We start from the raw sequence: 19758 nt of genomic DNA, 5'->3' as shown, positions 1-19758 counted from the left end.
GTCTGCTACAGGAATCTGTATAGGTAGTATTCCCAAGCTACAGTGGATATGATGACTAAGCCCTGACTCAGCTCTTCTGTCCCCACACGAAAAGAAATGAGAAATTTCTCCCGTTCTCTCTTCTTGCTTCCAACTCCTTCACTTTCTCAACTTCTGCATGAATGCTTGCATCTGCCGCGAATCAACCAGTGTGCAACTAATTCCCATAGGTATGCTCTTGATCACGTTACTCCGAACTGTCCTTGTCCTCCCGTCCCAGAAGGAAGACAAAATCCTATTCAGTCAACAGCCATTCTCCAAATGATGAGAACATTTCGAACCGGTATATTAGGAAGAGCCGGAAGAGGTATGATAGGATACACCTATGTGGTCCTGTCGTCGGTGCTTATAATGGTTCTGCTGAGTGGTGTTCATGGCTGTTGACTGGAATGGCATTCCTTTCTGGGACGCGTCGACTTGGTGTTTTGCTCTCCATGGTTTATTTTTGTTCCATGGCAGGCTGGATTCCAGGCTCGATATGCCCTCGATTTGCCATTGTGAGATCATAACTAACATGGTCTCTAGGTTCACGTAAATGGGCTTATCCCATACAGCATCCCAACGAAGCTATTCCTACATTAGGGTAAAGAATCTATGACACATTTGAATTATACATGGGATCTTCAAACCGTATCAACACCCAAGGATATAAAACTTTTTTGAAAAACCAGTTGCAAAACAATTCTCAACGCCGGTTATGCATGTATACAGATACCTAGATCGACCGACCCCTGATAGTATGTGCAACCAACCTCACGCGACACTCACAAATTGCCGCTTTTTGCCCGTCGCCGTAGTCTTATCTTGTTCCTCCCAGAGCTCTTCATCCACGTAGTCCTTGGTACTCTGCTCCTTGATCTGGCGGCCCACGAACTGCAGCGCGGAGAGGTTGAATCCCATTTCGTCCTTCTGACGCGCCAAGACTCGGCGCAGTGAGGCCCTGATGCTATCAAGCATGGGTCGCATCGTCTTACTGGCGATGATCTGGCGGTGGTGAGTCTTCAACATGAAGAACAAAACCCGGCAGGTGAGGGGAATGTTCCACTCCCGGTTGGCCCAGATATTGAGGAAGGTGAACAGTGCCGGGACTTTCGAGAAGGGCAACACGAGCAACGCGTCTTGGAGCGACGCCGCCGGGATCTTCTGGACGACGTTCAAAACATGCTGCTCAGCGGAGATATTACCCAATGCCATGTACAAGGGGTTACGGCTGGGTGGTGCAGCGTTCGGTTGGGCCGCCTTGACGGCGCGCCATTCCCGCATCACCTCCAGGTCTTCCATTCCCAGATCCAAGGCCTCCATGATTTTCTCACCCGCCATCAAGGTGACGGTAGTCTGTTTCCCAGCGTCAACAGCCTCGGCTTTCTCGCCATCCTCATCCTCCTCCTGCTCCAGGGAAGCTGTCAGCGTGTTATCGTACATCTCTTCCAACTCCTTCTCGCGTTCTTCCTCGAGGAAGAGGGGCTCATCTGTCTGTTGCCAGGTGCGGATACTCTTATCATGACTAGCGCTGACGACAAACTCGCCATTATGGCTGATGGCCAGAGCCCAAATCTCGCCGTGGTGTCCAGGCAACTTCTGAATCTGCTCGAACTTGTCGCCATCCCAGTATTTGATCAAGCGATCCTTGCTTGCACTGAAGAAGTTGTGCCCGTTTCCTTCCTTGTTCGTCGGCACGAACGCAACGGCCATAATGCTGTCTTCATGGGCCAGGAAGGCCTTGTGGCAATCACCAAAGTCCAGGCCCCAGAGACGGACCGTCTTATCTGCCGAGCAAGTGACAATGAGCTTGCTGTCGTATGAGATGTCCATGTTCAACACCGGGAGCTTGTGGCCATAGAGGTTGAGGAACAGCTTGAGCGAGTCAGCAAAGAAGACCTTCACGGTGTTGTCGAGGAGTGCCACAGCCAGAAGTCGAGCATCAGGGGAGAAGCGGAGGCTGAGGATGTCATCGGAGACCTTTAGAGTCCTAGTGTGAACCAGCTTGAGCCGCGGTGTACTCCGTTTTGTGCCAGGAATGTCTTCCTGGACTACCTGGAAGTTCCAGAACTTGGCAGACTTGTCTGCACTGCCGCTAACCAGGGACTTCCCGTCGGGGTGAACGTGGAGCGACCACACGGGGCCATCGTGTGCGCTAATAGTATCTAGGAGAGTCGACGACGCAATATCAAAGACTTCCAACTGGCCATCTTTGTTACCGACCACCACGATCTTGTCACCAGGAAGGAAGGCCGAGCACAGCGAGTAGCCGCACTCTAAAGTCCGTAGACAGCTCTGGGTCCGCAGGTTCCAGATCTTGAGACTGCCATTGGATGCCGAAGCCAACATGCGGTCATCAGAGCTCAAGGCAACCGACCGAATGTCGGTGCGGTGACCGGGAAGGTCAACGGCGAGACTCCGGCTGTAGTCAGACTCATCCTCATCCTTGCCCTTTTTGTTCGCCTGCACGACGCTGTACGCCTCGAGCTGATTGTTTGTTGTCGCCGCAAGAAGCTGAAGATTGCCGGTAGACTTGGGTTTGATCCAGTCAAAAGATCGGACTTTGCCACCAGTTCGGACGATGACATGCGGCACGAAGACCTCCGTAACTGGGGCTGACGTAATGTCTTCGGGTTTGTCGGTATCGACTTCCGGGGCTGTTCCGTTCTGTTCGGCAGCGCGTTGAGCTTCTTTTTCCTTTCTTCTCTTGCGCTTCCTCGCCAAACTTTTTTGCACTTCAGTCTCCGAACGAATGCGCCAAACCTCGACCGCCTTTTCAGACCCGTGAACCGCGATGTAGTCCGCACGCGGATGGAAAGCAATGCCAATCGTGCGGTCTTTGCCGTTCCGGTAGAATGTACCCCTCTCCGTCAAGACTTTGCGAATTTCTGAGCCGACTTTCTCCTTCGAAATCTCGAGCATTGCACTCTCGTCAATCGACCATACTTTGAGCTCGCCATCGTTACCAGCCGTGATGCACCCGCTCTGGTCGGGGGATAGACCCAAGCCCCAGCACTCTCCATTCGACTGCGCCACATGGGTTTCGATACAGTGTTGCGACGCCAAGTCCCACACCTTGATCAAGGAGTCCTTGCCTGTCGTGAGTAAAAAGCCCGCATGCTCGCCCAACCCGGTGGCATTGAGCAGCTCCACGGATGGGGCGAGGAAATGAAGCGAAGTAACCTGGTCGGTATGGCCCCGTAGCTTGAACTGTCCAACCTCGGCAATTAGATCCCATAATATAATATCGGTATCCCTAGAGCCACTGGCGAGTTTGACACCCGTGGAGTCGAAGGCAAGCTGGGTAATCGCTGACTTGTGACCGTTGAAGGAGATGATGACGGTGGCCGTCCGGGAATCCCACACGCGGATGCTCCCATCTTCGTAGCTAAAGTGGAATAAAGAACGTCAGAGACAAAGAAGACATGAGGGACAGAAATCCCGCGCATGACCAAACTTACCCAACCGCAAAAATATCCTCGTCCGTCTTGCTATGGGTGATGGCCGTGACTTGTGCTTTACAGGCGGAGTCTCGCCATTTCCCCAACAGCTCGCCTTTCTTTATATCCCAGCACAGTACCTCTTCACTGGCACCGACGATGGCTCGACCGGATCCAGTACGGCGCGCAGCACCCGTCAGGTCATCGTCTCGGGCCCAGATCGCATTCGACGAGGCGGATGCGATGAGCCCGAATGTATTCGCGTGCTCGAATTTTCTGCGATTGACCGTATTAGAAAAACGTCTGACTGATCACCACATGAGACATTCCCGGGTACTTACAGGTAAGACTTCACCATCGTTGCCGCCGATGCTGGAAAATTTTTGGAAGCGCCGACAGCAATTTGGCTATCGATATCAAATTTGGCCCTTGACCGCCTTCCCAGGGTGGGGTCTGACTCAGCTATATCATGTGATTTTCTTTATCCTCTTACGGCAATCGCAAACACAGTATACTTGCATCGGTTGTTAAATGGCCGACAACTTTGTTCAGTATCGATCTCTACCAATTCGACTCGGAAGGATTTAGGATCATTTTTATTGTCAGACGGTGAGATCTCCAAGTCAAGGATCTACAATGCAAACCCCCATTGTCATCGCGATTCGATCTAACCGGTCACTAAGCTTCCTCTCAATATGCCGCTCTCCAGCCAGAAGAATTGGGGATGGAGTAATATGTTTTCTCCAGGGATTCATTGGCAGGCCAACTGTGCTCTCCGAGTGTAGGAGTTGGTTCTTGTGGGTTTCTAGAATTACCAACATTTGGCCCAGAAGTGCCAATGCCGAATCGGCTCCCTCGAGACTGAATCGCGTGATGGGTTGCACGAAATCCGTGCTGATCGAACTTACTACACGGCTTCTCCCTCGGAATTGAACATCTCCTTTCTGAAGGATAACCAACCTTTGCCGAAGGTGTTGTAGGATAGCTCGACTACGCCAGATCCTCGTGACAAGAGAGTCTCTTAGAGACCCCGGAGCCACCTGTGCGATCACGCTACGCGTTTCCTTCAAAAATCCCGGACAGAAAGTAATCTCGTTGAACAGATTCTCCGTCACTTCCACCAACTCACTTCTTTCTCCGTCCCGCTCTTCGGTTGCGAGGGATTCCATAACCATCTGTCTCCACTCGGTCTCCGCCAAAAAACATGGCTCCTGGTGACATAGAGCATCTGCAACGAGGAATGACCGGTAGGTGGTGAACAGCGTCCGTCCAAATCCATGCAGGTGAGCCCCTGGGCCGCGAAGGCGGAACAGGGCTTTCACACCCCTCGAGTGAACCAGCCAGGAATTCGGACCAACGCCGTCCCACATCTCATACACAGCCAGTAGTATGGCGCAGGCGAGAGTTGTATCGGATTTCACCATGGATGGATTACGCAGCAGACCGTTGAGAGAGCATAACGCGCGGTTGTACATGTGACGACTGGCCGTGGTCTTGTCTTTGTCTTGGTGCTGCACCGCCAAGTACCAGGTGTTGAGGCAGCGAACGCATAACGTGATGGCGAGAGGCTGAGATGTGGCATGATGCCGGACGAAGACCTTCCAGTCTGGATCGACGCGCTGGGTAAATGTGGCAAAAGTCACAGGGAAGGTGGCCGTGATCATGTTACCAAAGACTTCTTTGAGCTGAAGGTCTAGTGATTCCATCACCAGGCTGGGTGCAACGCTCTCATCCATGGTAGGACGGGTCAGGACCGCAAGTTTGCTGGTCTGGGCGTCACGATCCCCGGTGTGACGAGTGCGGGCTAGGGAAATGGCGTCGACGAAGTCATCGGAGGCCGGGGTGCTATGATAGAACCGCAGAATTTTCCGATATCCGGGGCATTGGATGGCTCTGCTCTGACAGCGACGGCATTCCGGGCGTGTTTGGTCGCACTGAGGACCGTGATCTGGATTAGTCTGGATATCGAGAAGTTTAATAGGAATACCGGCGCTTCACCTTCACCCGCCGCTGAATACAGGTGCGACAACCTCCGCTGTGCGGGACACCCACCATGGTGGGCCAACGTTAAGTCATATAGGATTGTCAACATTGCAGCAGCGGCAGAGAAGATGGTAGGTAGCAGCGGGCATGCTGGATGAATACGAGGCCAGCCTTGGCTTCCCTTTAGGCCACCGGAATACCCCGCCTTCAGCGGGAGAGGGGATTGGGCTACGTGAGAAGATCGGGAGCATGGTGCACATGCGAGAACTGACGTTGAATCAGGTCATCATTGTGCGCAGAAGATTCTGTTGAGGGAGTCGATGACTGATCCAGCACCCCTGTCCGAAGCACGTGAATTATGCGTGGGTTGATCGATATGCCCGACGCACACGATGGAAATCCTCGGGAACTCGTTACAACCGTCCAACTGTGGTTGGACTCCGGTTCGCGCCGCTATCCGTGCGGGAAAGACAGACGGGGTACGCGCCTATGCAACTGCGCCGCAAAGAGGAGACGGGATGGAGACGGAGGGCTGCAAGTGTCTGTAACAGGCGATGGGGATGGTGGACGTGGCAGTACTTTTGCTCCTTTGTCTGGGACGGACCGGAATTGTCAAATCTCATTGTTGACCCTAGAGATGATGATTGGCAAAAGGTACGGACCCCGGTCCATCGGGGAATCTCCACCGCCACATGGACGGCTGCAGAGAACCGTTGGAAGAAACATGCTAATATCAATGTGGTAGGAGACTCAGGGAATGTCTTGTACCTTGCTGAGTATTCCGTACGGCGGACGGTGTATTTCGATGATACTGTTCCACTTCCACATGGCGAGGATCGACGCACAATCGGGCGTTGTGATAATTTTTGACTCCTGTTGACAGCGAGTGGAACCATCCATGGATTCAACCATCCTGGCTGACAGGATCGCCCTACGGGTCTATATGTACCATACACAGGAATAATGCGTACGGCGTAGACGTCACAAAATCCAAATAGTATTCTGCTAAAATCAAATAATACCCAAAATCCATCCATCCTCCCCTCCTCGATCGACAGCGCGGCCGACGGCTGGTGCATCCGGGGACCATCACTAACTAGCGAGGAAGCCGGTGGTCGATAGTGCCGCCCACTTTTTTCCCCTTCAGCTCCGACTCTTCCTCCTCCACCACCACCACCACCACGACTTCTCTCTGTCGTCTTCTCTCGTTCCTCTCTCCCCCCCTCTCTTTCCTCCTCCATCCTTCGTATCTTTATTCTCATATCCATACCCCTTTCACCATGTCCAACCAGGAACAGCACGGTCCTGCCGTCATCGAGGCCGATGTCAGTGCTTCCAACCCTCGTTCCAGATTCCCCTACTGACCTGTCCAGGACTTCAATGATAATGACTCCACCTACACTGGCTCGTATGTCTTTCGCGACCCCTTCGACTTGGAAATTCCCCTTTCCTGACTCTCTCTAGGCTGGGCGAGGCCAGCTATACCACCAGTATCACCTCAAGCGCTTTCAAATACCAGTACGTGACATGCCCCGCCCTCCAATGCTCTAACAAACCAGCCCACTAACTGTCGCAGATATGAGGTAATCGGATCTCTTCTCGCTCTATCCCGTCGCATCTAACTCCGATCCGTAGAACGGTCGTCGGTACCATTCCTACCATGAGGGAGAATACGTTCTGGTACGCTTACCGTCCTTCCCGCCGCTTCTGATTCGTCCAAAACCGTCTAATCCGCTTTCCGCAGCCCAACGATGAACAAGAACAGGATCGCATGGACCTGGTGAGTCGTTACCAGTCTCTCCGAGAGCACTACACCGTTCCCCCGACTAACGCGGATCCATCAGAGCCACCACATCTATCGCATGCTCCTCGAGGGTGAACTTAACCGTGCCCCTATCAAAAATCCGGCTCGCGTTTTGGATATTGGTACGGGTACCGGCATCTGGGCCATTGACTTTGCCGAGTGAGACTCCCGGCGACCGTTTTGCGCGACTCCAGGCTAACAAGTGATGCGACAGTGAGCATCCAGAATCGGAGGTGATTGGTACGGGCACCCCTCTTGCCAATGGTAAAAACCATACCATGCTAGAATTAAAGTGCTGACGGACCCACGTTTAGGAAACGACCTCAGCCCCATTCAGCCGGCCTGGTAACTTGCATTGCATCCATGTCTCCCGTTGTCCGTCCCACTGACGTATTTGCAGGATCCCCCCCAACTGTCGCTTCGAGGTGGACGACTTTGAGCAACCCTGGTCCTACCACCAACCTTTCGATTATATCCACGGCCGCGAACTCGAAGGATCAATCCGTGACCACGACAAACTCTTCCGCCAAGCCCTCGAAAACCTGAAGCCCGGCGGTTGGTTCGAAATCGCCTCCATGGAGGTTAACACCTATTCCGACGACGATACCCATCTGCAGGCGAAAGGCATGATGGAAGGTGTCAAGGGCCTGCACGAAGCCTCGAAGAAGTTCGGCAAGGATATGACCACCGCGGGCACCTGGAGGGACCGCATGGAGAAGGCCGGCTTTGCCAACGTCCATGAGGATATCTACAAGCTCCCCCAGAGCCCCTGGGCCAAGGACCCCAAGCTCAAGGAACTGGGCAAATACCACCAGGTCAACATGTTTGAAGCAGTGGGTCCTTACACTTATGCGCTCTTCAGTCGCGTGCTTGGCTGGCAACGGGAGGAGATCGAGGTTCTGACGGCCTCCATGCGCAACGACCTGCGCGATCTTTCCAAGCACTTGTACACCAAAGTCCACATTGTCATTGGACAGCGACCGGAGTAAGCCGTATGCCGACATGTCCCGAATCGTGTAACTATGTTGTTCATCTTTTTCTTTCTTTTTTTTTTTTTGGAAACCCCCATCAGTTTAGCATGCATAGTACCCCAATGTTCATTTTACACTATTCTTCGCCCTACGGGGTTACACAGCCAAGAAGTCACTTTCTACGACTATCTGTAACGATTGACCAGATAGAAAAAGAGCAATATCTCATTGAGCTGATGGCCAGATCTACGTTTTCCGAGGATGAACGGTCACAGGCAGGGGCATGGTATGAGCGCTGAATGTCTCCCGGATCCCCAGTTCCCAATCAGCCGATGGCAGAGTCAAGTCATACCGCAGGAACAACGACGCAATCACCAGCTGCATTTGAAAATAGGCAATATTGCGTCCCAAACATCCGCGCCCTCCCTGTGAGAAAGCTAAGAATCCTCGCTGCAACGCGTTGCCCCCCGGCTGCAGCCACCGTTCAGGAATATAGCGCCCTGGCTCCTCGTGAAACACCGTCGGGTCGCGGTGCATCGTGTATGTCGACACCGACACTGTCGTTCCCTCGTCCAGCCATTCCCCGGAGACGCGCATGCCTCCGACGGGCACGATCCGAGGCAGGCCACCCGGTAGCGACGGGCGTAGTCGCAGGCCCTCGTCAATGCAGGCCCGGAGGTAAGGTAGATCCTTGATGGCGTCGTACGGAAGGACACCAGAGTCCGGTCGCACGGGGCACACCTGAAGGAGTTCTGCTCGGAGTTTCTGCACCACTTCAGGATGGAGCGCCAGTAGCCAGACGATGTTTGTGAGGGCGATCTCCGTGTTCCCGCCGGCCGCGTTGAACATGTTTTGCGCCTCGGTGAGTAGCTCCCCAAGCTCCAGACACAAGGGCTCTTTCCTGTCTCGATCCCACAGAAGTGTCGCCATGAAGTCGTCCAGCGGCTCTTGACCCGCACGGATCCGGTCAGTGTCCATGCGCAGCCGGGTGCGCACAAAATGGGTGGTGATGTCGCGGAGGCGATCACCGTCTTTCCACTCCTCATGCCAACTCGTCAGTCGTTTTATCGTGGGAATGAGCCTTGGGATCCAGCCGAGGGTGGTGGACATATGCAGCGATCCGCATAGTGCCTTATAGATATCCGCCTGGTATTTCGTGCCGGAGAGGGTCTCCGCCGGCAGCACGGTGCTATCCCGTTCGAGGAACTGCGGGTCCTGGCTAAACATGCCGACGCTGATGATGTTATACATCAGGTACATCATCAGCTGTTTCATGTCCACCTCCTGGCCTGCGTTGGCATCAAGGATACGGAAGAGCCGCTGCAGGTGATTCCCTACGACCGGCTCCAGTTTCACAATGCTTTTCTGTGCAAACGCAATGGCGAACCGTTTCCGCTTTATGTTGTGGACGTTCTTCTCCTGAGCATCCGACACATTCAAATGTGTCGAGGCGAAGGCGCCGTAGAAATTGTCCTTCAGCGCCATTGTGCCGTGACCGTAGATATCGCGGATGGCTTCCAACGTGGCAAATGAGACGTGTGATGGTCCTACGCGCACCGCTGGGCCATGTCGTCTATGGGCCTCGTGGACGGTCAGAGTGCGTGTGCGCCGGAACTGATGGAGAGCGCCCCAGGCGTTCGTAAAAGGGGCGAGCCTAGTAGCCCCCGGGAATCGACGCAATTTTTTGGGATCTCGCAGGTACCAGAACCCATGGTAGAGGAAAAGCCATGCTGTGGTGATTACCAGCACACTTTGCGCAAGGATCAAGCCATACATGGTGCTGGGCTTGATGACCGGCGTTTTGGACGACGAGGACAACGTTGACGAACGCACCGCTGGATGAGTGACATAATTATAGCCAGCCGCATGGCGGACGAGCTGTCATGACTCTTGATAGAGTATGACCATCCGACGTGGGGAGATGTCCTTCGGTTGGGCATTACTGGAATGGGAAACGGGATAGATTGACTGACATCCCCGGGTTCCCACCCCGCACGGAACCAAATTACTCGATGCAGCAACCGAGGGTATAAGCACATCGACATGCACCCTATCCATAATGGCTACCGCGAGCGATTTGATTCAGAGCCCAAGTCCGTCAAGTCTCGGGAGATGTCTGGATCTCATGCCTCCACGAAAGAAGAAAACTTGGTAGGATACCCCAGCTCCGGCGAGAGGCCAGCCGGCTAATACGACTCCAGCCAAACGTGCAAGGCACGTAAAATCCGGTGTAAGACATGGCTTGATCACCCCAGATGATCTACGCTCGGCATTAACTGTCCCACATGCAGGTGATGGTCACGAACCTACATGCCATCGATGCCTCAAGTCCCACCGCAACTGCGCCTATGCCACGAAACCGGCGGGGACCATCGCCTTCCGCCATAGCAAACTGTCGGCTCTCGTATCTGTAGCCCGGGAGCCGGATCGTCGGACTTCAATACCGTCGTGGTTGCCGGAGCAGCAGGCCCTAATATCTCAATCCCCTGTATCGCCATTTAACTCTCCTGGCCAGGGTCCCCAGCTCCAGCTCAGTCCAGTTGCACTGGGGCCATCTCCCGAGCTTTACACCAGTCCCGGGATAGTCGAAACACCGTCTATTCCAAGAAGCTTGCCATACGCAGTCTCACAGCCGACTGAGGAGCCGCCGCTTTTCTACCGGTCCCCTCCTCTGTCATTGACTTCTGTTGAAGGTGAGCTGTTGCATTTCTACGTGCAGAATATTGGCCCCTGGGTAAGTGCCTTATCCGGCATGAGAGACGCACCTAACAAGAGCAGCTAGATGTAACAAGCCCAGAACGTCACTATACATACTCTGTTCCTCGGTACGACAGCCCTAAAACCGATCAACACAGATCTAACAGGACCATAGACTTGCACTACAATGTCTCCTCTTACATACCGCAATTATGGCATGCGCGGCACATGTACTCCGTCTTCTAGATCCATCTCGGGTTGATTTAGCTAGCGAAGAAGAAAAATATCAGTCCAAGTGCGTGGGGCTACTCATACCCATTCTTAACGATGTCGCGTCGGCTGTCCAGGACGAGGCGGTGCTGGCCACTATTGTTATTCTACGCATGTCAGAACAGTACGCCGAATATGACGTCGACCGACAATACCATCTCGTCCCTGGGGCCTTTGCACATCTGGGACCATCCGTCCGGTCTTCCACAGCGACGGGAGGGCTCCTTCAGGCAACATTCTACTCCTATGTGCGCGCTGATATCCGCATGGCCCTCCTGGGGCAACGAAGCACGAGGATCTCCGTCGACAGCTGGCCTCTTGATGAGAGCAGCCCCTTCACTGACGCGGACTGGGCCAACCGGATAACATGGTTACTGGTGCACACGATTAACCTTTGCTATGGACAGGACATCCATGGCGTGCTATCGTTTGGGGAACTAAGCAACCTGATTGATGAATGGAAGCGAACGGTACCCTCAACGTTCTCGCCGTATTTCTATGAGCAAAAACCCCGCGAGACTTTCCCCACGATCCGTCTCATTTGCCCATGGCATGGTGAGTAGAACCGACCCTGACAAACATCTAGGATAATTACCTAACTGCAATAGTCGTTGGATTGCAATTCTACCATACAGCGAAAATAATGCTCGCTGCTCACTGCGCGCCCGAAGGAACTTACAACAACGCCGTAGAGTTCAACCGGTACCTGGAAAGAAACATCCTTCCGCATGTATGGCATCTCTGCGGTATATCATTCTCCAACGAGCATTTTGGCTGCCGAATTAATTCTTCGCATTGTGTGGCTATGGGTATGTCTTCGTTTCAAGGCATTGGAATTATCTGACAGAATGCAGGAGCACGATTTCTCAACGGCCGCCATGACCAATGGCTGGTGCAAGAGCATTTCAATACGCTACAGAATAAAAGTGCGTGGCCCAGTCGAGCTTGTCTGGAAATGTTGAAGGATGCGTGGGCAATGGACACGGCTTCGGTTTGAAGTTTCCGATTTTCTTACGCAATAGTACCATATAGAGAACCCTCTGCAGGTTATGAGCTATGACTTATTCGACAAAGATTGTAGAATTCCAATCTGACGCCATCTGTGTCATAGTCAGTTGTGGTAACCAAGGAGGTGAAGCACTGGCCTACATTCCACGCATCGATACGAAGGAGAGAGCCCGCGCCAGAGGAGGAAATAGGTGTCAATACTCCGACGGCTTCTGTTATTTAGTTTCAGCGGTCACATATAGCCAGCCCCCTAGGCCAACTCACCAACAATGTTGTTCATCCAGTAGTACTTTTTGCTCCCCGTCTCGAAGACTAACCGTAGATGCAGCGTCCCCTGCGGCGATGTAGGGCCTGAGGTTTGGACAAAGATGTCCCCGCCGTCGTCGGTACGCAGATTATAGCGCGTGTCCGCAGAGAAGATCTTGGTCTTTGGATCAACTGTGCCCCAGTCGGCACCAACATCAAGAATCTTGCCTGAGCCAGTGTGAACGACATCTTTCATCATTGCCTTATGGGAGGGTAGATCCTACCCGATATGTGAGGGCCTGTGAAGTTACCACCGACGATAGGGATTGCCTTTCGAATACCACGGGGCCCATCGGACGTCATCAGATTACCATCACAGTGGACATATGCTGTGTATAAAAACGAGAGGGCTGGTGAAGACGGAGTAGCCGCCGCCGGGAAGATCCAGATGGATGATAGACAGCCCCAAATTAGAGTGTCACGCACGAAGCTTCTAAATGAAGAGAAAGCCACCATTTTATTCTTTTTTATTTCAAAGGTTATTTGCTGGCATAGAGAGCTATCTTAGAAATGGACATGGCGATTTTATATTTCTCCGTGTTCAAGCGGGGAAGCATCTCCTTCGTGCAGGGATTAGCATCGGATATGGAGCACGGCAGTGAGAAAGAAGAGTCCTCGGCTGACAGTGAGGCAATATAAGATTTCTAGAAGTGCCGCTCGGCCGCGCGTCGTTATGATCATACACAGAACCCATAGGGAATCCATCTCCAACCCTCATAGTTTGGGCAAAGGTGAAGTCCTGAAACAGATTATTGGATCACAGGCGTATTGTGCTATGAAAAATGGTTGAATTAAACTACACTATGCGATAACCTCCACATGGCCAATCTCGGTTTTTTCTGTAGAGAGACTCCGCTGAGCCTGCGCTTCCACATTGTCCAGCCCGCGTCTGGCCTTTGCCACGTTGACGGCGATACGGGCCCTAGGTATGATCTTCCATTGTAGAACCTTTTCGTGAAATTTTCTGTTATTTTCAATCTCTTGATCTTGTTCTTCGTCAGGCAAGAAGAGATGATCAATGGCCTCCAAGTTGAGATACGAGGTCTCGGTATAGAGACAGTATACAATGGCAGCTGCGACAATATTGAAGACCGCAAAAATAATGTAGGTCCTGTAACCGATGTTCTCCAGCGCCGGAGGGGTGATTTCGACAACCTGGATGGTCAGCATGTCATGTCGGAGTTAATGCGGTACTCGTACCAGAAAATTTCCAAGGAAGTCTGCTGCAGCTGCAATGCCAGCCCCTTTGGCACGTATTTTAAGTGGAAGAATCTCAGCGGGATAGATCCATGTAGTGGTCATCCAGCCTGTACAATGTCAGTGAATGACTCAAGGGCGACCTAAACAATTGCACTCACCCCAGGTAAAGCAGGCCTCGAATGCAAACACAAAGAATACGGCTGCAATACTTGCATGGGTCCCACCAACAGCGACAGTAGCGGCCTCACAGCACAAAATGACACACATGGCGAGTCCCATGGATATGAGCAGTCGTCGTCGTCCGACACGGTCGATCATGTACCACTGTTATGATCAGCCGATATCTATCGACACGATTATATTGAGGTCATACCGTGAGAAAGGAAGCCAGTATGTACCAGACCTGGAGGAAGCAACCTACGAAGAGTGCACGCTCCTGTGTCATCCCAAGGTTGTCTTTAAACAGTGTGGGGGCATAATAGCTGACGATATTGATCCCTGAACACATTAGAAGCCATTCTATAGACCACACAGATAAAGACCTAAGCAGATGTTTGTTGCATGAATTGTATCCCTACCGCGAGAAAGAATCGCTTGTTAGCGGAGCAACCGCCATCGGTAAAGAGGGCTTTCCACGTCCCCTCATTCTTCGTCTCCAATTCGATGGCGGCGAGAATCTCCCTCTGTTCTTGCTGAACACATTCATCATCAGTCGGTCGATTTCTCAATTTGGACAAGACAATGAGCCCTCTTTCCGATGAAGGCTCATGATACATAAGCCATCTTGGGGTGTCTGGAAGGAATGGAGTGACAATGAGAATGTAAACTCCAAATACGATTTGGAAAAGAAGGGGAAACCGCCATTGCACCCCGCCAGGATAGAAATAAAAGGCATAATTAACCCAGTATGCGAGCATCAGTCCGAATAACAACATGGACAATTGGCACGCGATATGCCAGCCTCGCTGGTGCGGAAGACAAACTTCGCTCTGGTATACCGGGGCAATGGCAGTGATATACCCAATGCCTGAAGATGGAATTGGTTAGCCTGAGCAGCTAAATGCTTTCTCACGGTACACGTGCCTATTCCTGTAAAGATTCTGCCAAATATCATCATAACCCTTTCGACACAGGCGCCCATGAGGACTGAGCCGATGACCAAAAACGCCGTGCCGAATATTAACCCTCGTTTACGCCCCAATCTCTCAGCGGTGAAAGCCGCAAAAAGGGCACCGAATACAGCCCCGACATCATACAAAGCGGTGATCGTTCCAACCATCACAGTGGTCGGGTGGCCCATCGTTGCTAGCCAATATTCCGAGATAACCACCCCGGACATCACTCCTTGGTCATAGCCGAAGAGGAGAAAGGATGATGCGCAAACTGTCGTGACTGCCGAGAGCAATGTGGTCCCCCTCAAAGAAGAAATGCCTGTTTTGTCGACCATTTTCGTCGTAGGTGCTCGATTGTACCCCAATGAATGGGTGTTAGAGGCACTAGAATGACTTCAACGGCAGCACGCAGATCGGGTCCCTAGAAGCAATTATTATACATATCATTGGCAGCGAGAGATCTGAATTGGAGAAAAAAGAAATAAGTCCAGACATCCCCAAGAATGCGGGGGCCCTTATCAATATGAATCATAGGACGATCTCCCCAGGGAAAAGACTCCTACGGCTGCAATATTACCCCCGAGTGGATCACGGCTTCAGAATTACCCGATTAGGGAATACGCTACCGAAACCTGGCTTTTAGCGTCCATGAATCCCACACAATCCACGGGATGCGCTTTGGGCCCATTTGCCATTTGGAGTACGGCATCGCCGAGAGATACTTCCCAGGTCTCGAGTCAGCCGAGATCATCGAGAATGTGTTCAACCATTGCGGATAATGCCTACAACACAACGAGGTACTGTCGTCCCGAATCTTACTATAATAATAATGGTAGTCTTCATGTAGAGATGTCAAGCTAATTATTTCTCTTTCATTCCGCAGGCCCTTCATCAACGATGGCTCCTGTGTTTGTATGGGATGACATCTTGGCCTTGACCATCATTCTTGCTGGCACCTTAATGTACCTGAATGGCACAATTTGCAACAAAGATTCTCCTGGTTTTGGCCTACTTTTTGTCTCTCCTCAAGTGCAGGATGGGATCGTCCCACGGAATCGAGAGAAGGACGGTATCTCGAAGACCCGTAACATTGTCCTGAAATTAGCTCAGCTGGTATGACGAAGATTACACGCGTTGTTGATTTGGAGAGACGCTTCTAACACCTGCTAGAGAAAGGATGTCGTCGTCTTCTGGGGGAGCCAAAGCGGCCGGAGCGAGCGCCTGGCAAAGTCTCTCGCCCGCGAATGCCAATCTCATCACGGAATCCAGGCAATGGCGGCGGATCTTGATGATTTTGACCACGAGATGCTAGAATCATTGCCCCAAACCAAATATGTGGTCTTTGTGGTGTCGACATTTGGCGAAGGAGACCCACCGGACAATGCGGCGCGCTTCCATCAATATCTGCTGAAGTTAAATGCAGCCGAGTCAACGCAGAGACCTCTATCATCCCTAAAATACTTCGTTTTCGGTCTAGGAAATAGTACGTATCAACATTTCAATCAGTTTGTGATCACAGTGGATGAGACGCTTTGCAAGGCCGGTGGCCATCGCTTGGGGCCTCTTGGGTTAGAGGACGAAATCAGGAGGTCCGACGACGACTGGGACGCATGGAAAGAGGCTGTCATGAGCGAGTTGGTCCTTCGAGGTCTTGGAAATCCCAATCTAATAACAGGAACTGCACAAGAGCCTGAAGTGCAGGTCGTCCCGTGTGCGGTAACACCAGACCAACTTCATTTGGGGGAGAGGTGCACCAAAGATGCTCAGCATCCGATGCTTATTGCAGAAGCCAAGACAGCTAGGCTTGTATCACACCGTACCGGAGACGGATCTCCCGCTCGGGAGATGTTGCATATTGAGTTTGACATTCAATCACCAGCTACATACACCAGTGGTGACCATGTCGCCGTGTGGGCAATGGCACCCGACGAAGAGATATCTCTATTCTCCCAAGCATTTGGGTGGGATGAGAATGTTCGTCAATTGCCAATCAGAGTCCAGTCGAGGGGAGGAAATCTAGGATTTGATTGCCCAATTCCTTCACCTACAACCCGCGATTCAATCTTGAGGTACTACATTGATATCTGTGGACCTGTCAACCGCGACACAGTACAAGCGCTCTCCCACCATGCCCCCACTGCACGATCCAAAGAATTTCTGTCATTATTGCTTCAGAACACTACAGAAATGACAGATATTATCAGGCGTTATATCACTGTCGCCCAACTTATGCATCTGGCCGATCAGAATGTGAATACTATCTGGCCTGCGGCACTGTTTGAAGTCCTACTGCACACATTGCCTATTATGCAACCGCGGTATTTCTCAATTGCTTCCTCACCCAAGATAGATTCACAAAGAATAGCTATCACTGCATCTGTGGTAGCCCAGGAGAGAGGAATGCAGGATCAACCATTCTATGGACTTGCTACAAACTATCTGTGTTCTGTTTCCCAGAAACTATTGGACACAATGACCGATGGTTCATCGCAAGAAAGAGCTCCAAGACCACACTATGCGGTGGATGGACCTAGAGGCATCCTTACCGGTGGTAAATCCTATATTCAAATCCGCCCATCTTCATTTAAACTTCCACAGAGCAACACATCGCCGCTTCTGCTGATGGCGGCAGGAAGCGGCATTGCCCCCTTTAGGGCTTTCATTCAAGAGCGGGTGCTTGCTGCCATGAATGGCGAATCAATTGGAAAGATCCTTTTGTTTTATGGCTGTCGGACTCACAAAGAAGACATCTATGGCGCCGAAGTAGATGGAATGAAGGAACAACTCTTGAAGATAGGGAAAGAGGATCGGCTGACGGTGGAACGGGCCTTTTCTCAAATGAACAGTAAGAAGATGTACGTGCAAGACAGGATGATGGAGCATCGTGGAGAGGTTTTGGATTTACTGTTGGATAATAGTGCTGTGTGCATGGTCTGCGGGAGTGTTGACCTATCGGTTGGGATCAAAAACGCCGTGAGAGAAATTCTGACGGAGAAATTGCATTGGGAAGATGCACAAAGTGAGAGATACCTGGCCGACATGAAAGCTAGTGGACGACTGCGAGAAGATGTATGGGCATAGAGGTGGCAACGCTATTATCCCAATTCGTATATCACAACCCTAGACTTCCAACCTTTCGTCGTGTTGGATGACAGCCCCTTCCTCCTTAACTATATATCCCACCCGGACATCTTCTTCAGCAAAGATGCTAGGCCGCTGTAGTTGCAACGCCAAACTATTCCGATGAACCAGAATACCAGGATTCGTCTCAAAAAACCGATCAATATCTTCCAAGCTGCGATTGGCTGTCTCCGGGTAAAGGAAATAGACAATTGGGATGAAGCTCGCATTGATGACGGCCCATATGATCCAGAATCGCCAACCTAGGTTGGCAATCCCTATAGGGGTGACTTCTGCAACCATATAATTTATGAGCCAGTTGGTACAGACCGCCAGCGCAGTCCCCACAGTGCGCGCCTCCAAGGCATTAATCTCGGTCGGATATAGCCAAGGGACAGGAAGAAGTCCCATCCCAAATGCTGCCCAGAAAACGAAGAAAAACACCACGGCAACAATATTATACGCCTGGGCGTTTCCGGCGTCAGATATAGTCAGCGCTTGCATTATTGTCACCATCAGCCAGCACACAGCACAACCAAAAGATGAGACCATAGTGACTGCTCTGCGTCCCCATCCTTCAATAATGAAGTAAGCGAGAATGGAGAATATCAAGTATACTACAGATCCCGCTGCCGACAGCACCCGGGAGAGGAAGGTAGTGAACTTGAGGGCATTGACAAAAACATATGTCATGTAATATGACTTCAGAATTCTGTCAGAAGCAGTCGCAAGGAAAAGTGGACCTTCCAAAAACGGGAGAAACATACTGTGATGTTGATACCCGACAGCTGTGTCATAGCTAGCATCCATGCTCCGAGGACCATCCGACGCAACAATCCAGATGGCCCTTTACCAGAGAGAATCTCATACCACTTGTAGGTGGAAACATGTTCTCGATCGAGTACGTCCTTGATGATCCTATATTGCGAGCGGACATCAGGGCTTTCCGGAGTAGCCCCATTTCCTATTAAGGCCGCAAGAACTTCTAACCCTTCCTGGTCCTTTCCCTTACGGATCAGCAACCGAGGCGAGTCGGGAAGAAATGGACACATGGAGTAGATGAGCAAAGAGAAGACTGAAAGCGATCGGGTTAGATATCATATGGAAAGTTTGTTCCCGGGACACACCAACATATCTGAAAGGCTAATGGAAACCTCCAAGCAACCTACCCAGGAGCGGCTGAGAATCCTAGAGTGAGAAAGTTTGACAAGACAACCCCAAAAATACAGTTTGCCATTTGTATGACAATCAGTTTGCCTCTTCTTGTCATTTGACTTGTTTCAGCCTGCCAGATGCCTGCGGTGGCCGTGTTCATACCAGTACCGCAGCCTGCAATGATCCTGCCGACCATAATTTGAGCTACTGAGTAGCTTGCCGCCTGTATTAGTCCTCCAATAGCTATAATTGTGCTTCCAAGAAGGATAGTTCGGGGGCGCCCAAGAATATCGCCCAGCCAGATGGTAGAGAACGCGCCAGCGAAACAGCCCAGATTGTAAACCGAGGTCATGTTTCCCTGGAGTGAAGTAGATGGATTCGACATCACACGAAGAAAATCGTCACTGACGAGAACATTTCCGAAGACACCCTGTGGAAGGGAGCTGTTAGCTTCTAATACCAGTATGGTTCGTTACGAGTATGGGAGTCAAGTGCCTGATCGTAACCGTAGAAGACCAAAACTGTAGATGCTGCAATTGAGACCCAGACAGTCAGTGATCTTCCACTTCCCCCGAGATATTTGCGAGCCATTGGCAGAATTAAAAATTTGATAGTATAAAAACTAAGATGTAACTTCCAGCGGGAATGTCTCCTCGGCTTTCCTCGTTCACGGG

The 19758-nt window shown here is 51.5% G+C and overlaps 8 protein-coding genes across 8 annotated transcripts; 2 read left to right on the top strand and 6 right to left on the bottom strand.

The window, feature by feature from the left end:
* Nucleotides 1-637: 637 nt before the first annotated feature.
* On the bottom strand, nucleotides 638-3864 carry BDV59DRAFT_182772 (snoRNA-binding rRNA-processing protein DIP2). The gene is made up of 3 exons (XM_073690403.1): nucleotides 3800-3864; nucleotides 3480-3734; nucleotides 638-3406 (listed from the first exon to the last, which is right to left on the bottom strand). Exons 1-3 carry the CDS (start codon nucleotides 3814-3816, stop codon nucleotides 793-795), a joined length of 2886 nt encoding a protein of 961 aa, XP_073545982.1. The 5' UTR covers nucleotides 3817-3864; the 3' UTR covers nucleotides 638-792.
* A 19-nt stretch (nucleotides 3865-3883) lies between these two features.
* On the bottom strand, nucleotides 3884-5683 carry BDV59DRAFT_70638 (Zn(II)2Cys6 transcription factor). The gene is made up of 2 exons (XM_073696948.1): nucleotides 5457-5683; nucleotides 3884-5392 (listed from the first exon to the last, which is right to left on the bottom strand). The coding sequence occupies exons 1-2, from the start codon at nucleotides 5511-5513 to the stop codon at nucleotides 4082-4084; spliced, it is 1368 nt and encodes a 455-aa protein (XP_073545981.1). The 5' UTR covers nucleotides 5514-5683; the 3' UTR covers nucleotides 3884-4081.
* On the bottom strand, nucleotides 5684-6904 carry BDV59DRAFT_70637 (uncharacterized protein). Its single transcript, XM_073696947.1, has 2 exons — nucleotides 6807-6904; nucleotides 5684-6746 (listed from the first exon to the last, which is right to left on the bottom strand). The coding sequence occupies exon 2, from the start codon at nucleotides 6707-6709 to the stop codon at nucleotides 5855-5857; it is 855 nt and encodes a 284-aa protein (XP_073545980.1). The 5' UTR covers nucleotides 6710-6746; nucleotides 6807-6904; the 3' UTR covers nucleotides 5684-5854.
* On the top strand, nucleotides 6433-8288 carry BDV59DRAFT_182762 (class I SAM-dependent methyltransferase). The gene is made up of 9 exons (XM_073690402.1): nucleotides 6433-6766; nucleotides 6815-6849; nucleotides 6906-6963; nucleotides 7077-7121; nucleotides 7186-7221; nucleotides 7286-7404; nucleotides 7460-7485; nucleotides 7560-7590; nucleotides 7646-8288. Exons 1-9 carry the CDS (start codon nucleotides 6722-6724, stop codon nucleotides 8232-8234), a joined length of 984 nt encoding a protein of 327 aa, XP_073545979.1. The 5' UTR covers nucleotides 6433-6721; the 3' UTR covers nucleotides 8235-8288.
* On the bottom strand, nucleotides 8282-10375 carry BDV59DRAFT_70708 (cytochrome P450). Its single transcript, XM_073696949.1, has one exon. It carries the CDS (start codon nucleotides 9990-9992, stop codon nucleotides 8463-8465), a length of 1530 nt encoding a protein of 509 aa, XP_073545978.1. The 5' UTR covers nucleotides 9993-10375; the 3' UTR covers nucleotides 8282-8462.
* On the top strand, nucleotides 10135-12359 carry BDV59DRAFT_70624 (Zn(II)2Cys6 transcription factor domain-containing protein). Its single transcript, XM_073696946.1, has 8 exons — nucleotides 10135-10367; nucleotides 10418-10446; nucleotides 10508-10950; nucleotides 10995-11041; nucleotides 11089-11738; nucleotides 11792-11992; nucleotides 12038-12109; nucleotides 12216-12359. Exons 1-8 carry the CDS (start codon nucleotides 10276-10278, stop codon nucleotides 12275-12277), a joined length of 1596 nt encoding a protein of 531 aa, XP_073545977.1. The 5' UTR covers nucleotides 10135-10275; the 3' UTR covers nucleotides 12278-12359.
* A 939-nt stretch (nucleotides 12360-13298) lies between these two features.
* Nucleotides 13299-14997, bottom strand: BDV59DRAFT_203660 (uncharacterized protein; the record flags this gene model as incomplete). Its single annotated transcript, XM_073694307.1, has 5 exons — nucleotides 13299-13652; nucleotides 13698-13804; nucleotides 13856-14021; nucleotides 14071-14195; nucleotides 14829-14997. The coding sequence occupies 5 exons, from the start codon at nucleotides 14995-14997 to the stop codon at nucleotides 13299-13301; spliced, it is 921 nt and encodes a 306-aa protein (XP_073545976.1).
* Nucleotides 14998-16941: 1944 nt separating this feature from the next.
* Nucleotides 16942-19675, bottom strand: BDV59DRAFT_209137 (general substrate transporter; the record flags this gene model as incomplete). The annotated part of the gene is made up of 5 exons (XM_073695344.1): nucleotides 16942-17489; nucleotides 17943-18631; nucleotides 18697-19004; nucleotides 19157-19514; nucleotides 19580-19675. 5 exons carry the CDS (start codon nucleotides 19673-19675, stop codon nucleotides 17390-17392), a joined length of 1551 nt encoding a protein of 516 aa, XP_073545975.1. The 3' UTR covers nucleotides 16942-17389.
* Between the last annotated feature and the right edge of the window lie 83 nt (nucleotides 19676-19758).

Source organism: Aspergillus ambiguus (assembly GCF_047715705.1).
Source record: "Aspergillus ambiguus strain CBS 117.58 unplaced genomic scaffold BDV59scaffold_26, whole genome shotgun sequence".
NCBI classification, from domain to species: Eukaryota; Fungi; Ascomycota; class Eurotiomycetes; order Eurotiales; family Aspergillaceae; genus Aspergillus; species Aspergillus ambiguus.
This window is presented reverse-complemented; position numbering and strand designations above follow the sequence as displayed.